This window comes from Cyprinodon variegatus, unplaced genomic scaffold, assembly GCF_000732505.1.
Source record: "Cyprinodon variegatus isolate N-32 unplaced genomic scaffold, C_variegatus-1.0 Scaffold45, whole genome shotgun sequence".
NCBI classification, from domain to species: domain Eukaryota; kingdom Metazoa; phylum Chordata; class Actinopteri; order Cyprinodontiformes; family Cyprinodontidae; genus Cyprinodon; species Cyprinodon variegatus.
Window position 1 is genome coordinate 1097989 of NW_015150498.1, and position 3909 is coordinate 1101897.

The following is a 3909-nucleotide window of genomic DNA, read 5'->3' on the forward strand; positions in this document are numbered from 1 at the left end:
GGCCTGAGGGGGGCGGGCCTTTGCTGAAGCCAGTAACATAACGTTCTGGGGCCACATTAAAAAAAATCCAGGGACAGGAATATTGAAACCACATTTTTACTTCTAGTGCCTCAGTGCAACCACAAAAGTTTGGGAGACATTTTACACTTTAAAACTATACATTTATGACATTTATGTGTTTTGTAGATAATTGGACGATTCTCTTTGCATTTTTAAAACCAGTTGTAAAGAGACACATGCCTTAAAAATGTTAAACTTTAGTCTTATCAGTGGAAAGACTATTTTTATTATTGGAATCATCAAGATGGCTTCTGAATAAAAATGTTTTCCCAAGAGTTATGTTTTAATGTAGGCGAATATTTGAATACCAACATTTATTTGATGTTCTAAAACACTAATGTATGGTGGCCAGGAGTTGAGAGCGCAACATCAAAGTGTTGGATGATATAATTTTTTTATTTGCGGTGCTTTTATGCTTTTACATTTAATTTGCACCTCTCAGCCATTGTGACAAACGTGAAAAGAAGAAAACTAGCAGGAAGTGGGCAAAAGCTTTTCTGCATTTCAACAGAAAGGCCAATAATAAGCATTGCATCACATCCTTCTAACTGGAGCTACGTCTCTAATTTTTAAGATCTGACATGTGTAGCTTTCTAACACCTCTGAAATAGACATGACTAATCCAAAACTGATTATGGATCATTTTAGCAGCTCCTTCAATTCTAAACTAGCAGATAAAGTTCAATCACTTTAAGATATACCAGTTTTTAAAGAAGTACCTTCGCGTATATTTACAGGCATTTAAAAATAAAACAGCTTAACCAGACCACATCTGGATAATATCCATTGCATGGATTGACCATTTTAATCAGGAAGATCATCTTCAGGATAAAACATTACTTCAGTTTAACCAGAAGTATAGATGAAGATCTTTGAGCAAAAAGTCAGTTTCTGTTTACAATAAATATATTTAAATAATTTATCTAATTAACTTACTTGAACCCACAATCAGTTGTAGGGTGGAGTTATGCTGCCCCCTGCTGTTTCTGGCCTCACAGTAATAGTTTCCACCATCTTCATATCTGATGTCCACAATGGTCAGCATTGGTCCATCTGCTGCTGGTGAAGCTGTGTTCTCTTTGTACCAGGCATACGTAGCTGCTGGGNCACATCCTTCTAACTGGAGCTACGTCTCTAATTTTTAAGATCTGAGATGTGTAGCTTTCTAACACCTCTGAAATAGACATGACTAATCCAAAACTGATTATGGATCATTTTAGCAGATCCTTCAGTTCTAAACTAGCAGAAAAAGCTCAAGCACTTTAAGAGATACCCGTTTTTAAAGAAGTACTTTCACGTATATTTACAGACATTTAAAAATAAAACTGTTTAACGAGACCACATCTGGATTATATCCATTGCATGGATTAACACTTAACAGTTTTAATCAGGAAGATCATCTTCAGGATAAAACATTACTTCAGTTTAACCAGAAGTATAGTTGAAGATCGTTGAGCAAAAAGTCAGATTTCTGTCTACAGTAAATATATTTATATAATTTATCACATTGACTTACTTGAAACCACAATCAGTTGTAGGGTGGAGTTATGCTGCCCCCTGCTGTTTCTGGCCTCACAGTAATAGTTTCCTCCATCTTCATATCTGATGTTCGCAATGGTCAGCATTGGTCCATCTGCTGCTGGTGAAGCTGTGTTCTCTTTGTACCAGGCATACGTAGCTGCTGGGTTAGCATCACTGCTGCAGGTCAGATTCACTGAACCTTCCACCACTATCTCACCAGGTGGATTCACAGAGACCGAGGGGAGCCTTGGAGGATCTGCAGGAGAATAAATCACATTTAGTCAACTTTTATTAAAGAGACATGCTTGAAAATGTTTGCAAGATAATTGGCAACATTTATGAACCTCAAATGATCTGTTTGTGACACATTTTCACAACCCAGACTACTAGAACTTCTTTGCCAGAGGAAGTAAATTATAATCTATTTAATTGTTGTTTCAACACATTAAGTAAATCACCAAAAGTATCTGACCTATGAACTAAAAAGGAGATGTCCAGCTTGAATAAGTCAAAAGAGAATGACTGAGTGACCAACTGATATTCTTAGTCAGACTGATGCTCAATGTAAAGAAATATCATTAAACCAGCTGCATTACTTACATTTCACATCAACATTTAGGTTAGTAGATCTTTTCCCCAGCTGGTTCTCAGCTTCACAGTAGTATTCACCAGAGTCAGACNTTATTAAAGAGACATGTTTGAAAAAGTTTGGAAGATAAGTTGCTATATATGAACCCAGACTACTAAAACTTCTTTACCAGAGGAAGTAAATTATAATCTTTTTAAATGTTGTCTCAACACTTTAAGTAAATCACCAAAAGTATCTGACCTATAAACTAGAAAAGAGATGTCCTGCTTCATTAAGTCAGAAGAGTATGACTGAGTGACGGAGTCAGACTGATGCAAAATGTAAAGAGATATCATTAAACCAGCTGTATTACTTACATTTCACATCAACATTTAGGTTAGTAGATCTTCTTTTCCCCAGCTGGTTCTCAGCCACACAGTAGTATTCACCAGAGGCAGACGATTGGATGTTATTCAGGAGAAACTCTGAAACTCGACTGTGAAGTTGAAGGATTGAAGTTTTAGTCTTCTTGTACCAAGTGTAGTTTGCTGGTGGATTAGCTTTACTGCTGCACCTCAGAGTCACTGAGCTGCCTTCAAATATGTCAGCAGAGGGATCAGCTGAGAGAGAAGGAGAAACTGGAGCATCTGGAGGAGATGGAAACAAAATGAAAGAAAACCTGAAATCTCAGAAGAGACACTAATAAGTGATTCAGCTGTTTTGGATAAAGATGTTGAAATAAACTCACATATTAAAGGAGCAGGGAAATCCTCATGTCCTTTAACAGCGCAGGATACGCTGTCTAGATAGTTGCTATTTATTGAATACGTAGATTTATCATGGTCGATCTCCCGACTGTTTATGTACCAAACATATGTAGAGTGGGAGGGTAAAAGACAAGAGCTGGAACACTTCACTGTTTTATAGGAAGATGAGTATCTGCTTTGGACAGAAACAGTTAAATGTGGGTCTGTGGGGAGAAAATTTGAATTTTTGATAAACACCACAATGATATCTATTATATTATTGTTTAATATTTAATAATCCAAACCTGTGACAGACAATCGGATTCCTGGTTCAGCAGTATAGCCTCCACCTGATAGGTTGGTAATAAACCTAAACTTGTAAACAGCTGAGTCGCTTTCTTTCACGTCTGTAATCCTCAAAGTGCAGCTCTTCTTCCCCCTAGTCTCATCACAGCTGTTTGTCACACGCCCTTCATACTCCTCCTGTGTCTCCAAACTGACAGGATAATTTCCAGTAATCCAAAATGTTTCTATCACGTTGGTGGATGTGCGCCCTGATTTAGGTGGGTGTCTATACTCGCATTTCATTTCCACCGTTGATCCTTTAAAGGCACAGATATCCCCCTGAGAAGGGCTGTAAGTCACTCCCCAGTCATTATTACTCTGAACCTCTGAAACACAGAAAAACAACAGAAACATATTGAGGGAAATTAAACAGTATTGTCTATTTTACCATGATTCTCCAGATAAAACAAAAAGGGTCTAATGTCACAATCTGTACATTTTTTTTTTTTTTTTTGCAGTATTTCTGTAGTTCCTGTTAAATCAAGTAAATTACTTATGTAATGATCTTTCAACTCCCACAGCAGAGAAACGATTTCTTTAACATTTCAATCTCACAAACAGGAGTAAAGGATGTTTGTTTTTTAGTTACTAAAAATAGACTGATCACTATGAACAGAAATGCTCAGTTTTCTGTAAAAATAAAGATAATAAAGATAATTATTTAATATT

The 3909-nt window shown here is 36.7% G+C and overlaps 1 protein-coding gene across 1 annotated transcript in view; it reads right to left on the minus strand.

Moving 5' to 3' along the window:
- LOC107081957 (B-cell receptor CD22-like) overlaps positions 1 to 3594 on the minus strand; it is a 24268-nt gene extending 20674 nt beyond the window's left edge. Inside the window, exons 1-4 of the mRNA XM_015370345.1 lie at positions 3201 to 3594; positions 2527 to 2769; positions 1577 to 1837; positions 1003 to 1161 (exon numbers count right to left, since the gene is read on the minus strand). Of these exons, the coding sequence (XP_015225831.1) occupies positions 1003 to 1161; positions 1577 to 1837; positions 2527 to 2769; positions 3201 to 3594 (1057 nt within the window). The remainder of the gene's footprint in view (positions 1 to 1002; positions 1162 to 1576; positions 1838 to 2526; positions 2770 to 3200) is intronic.
- Positions 3595 to 3909: the final 315 nt, after the last annotated feature.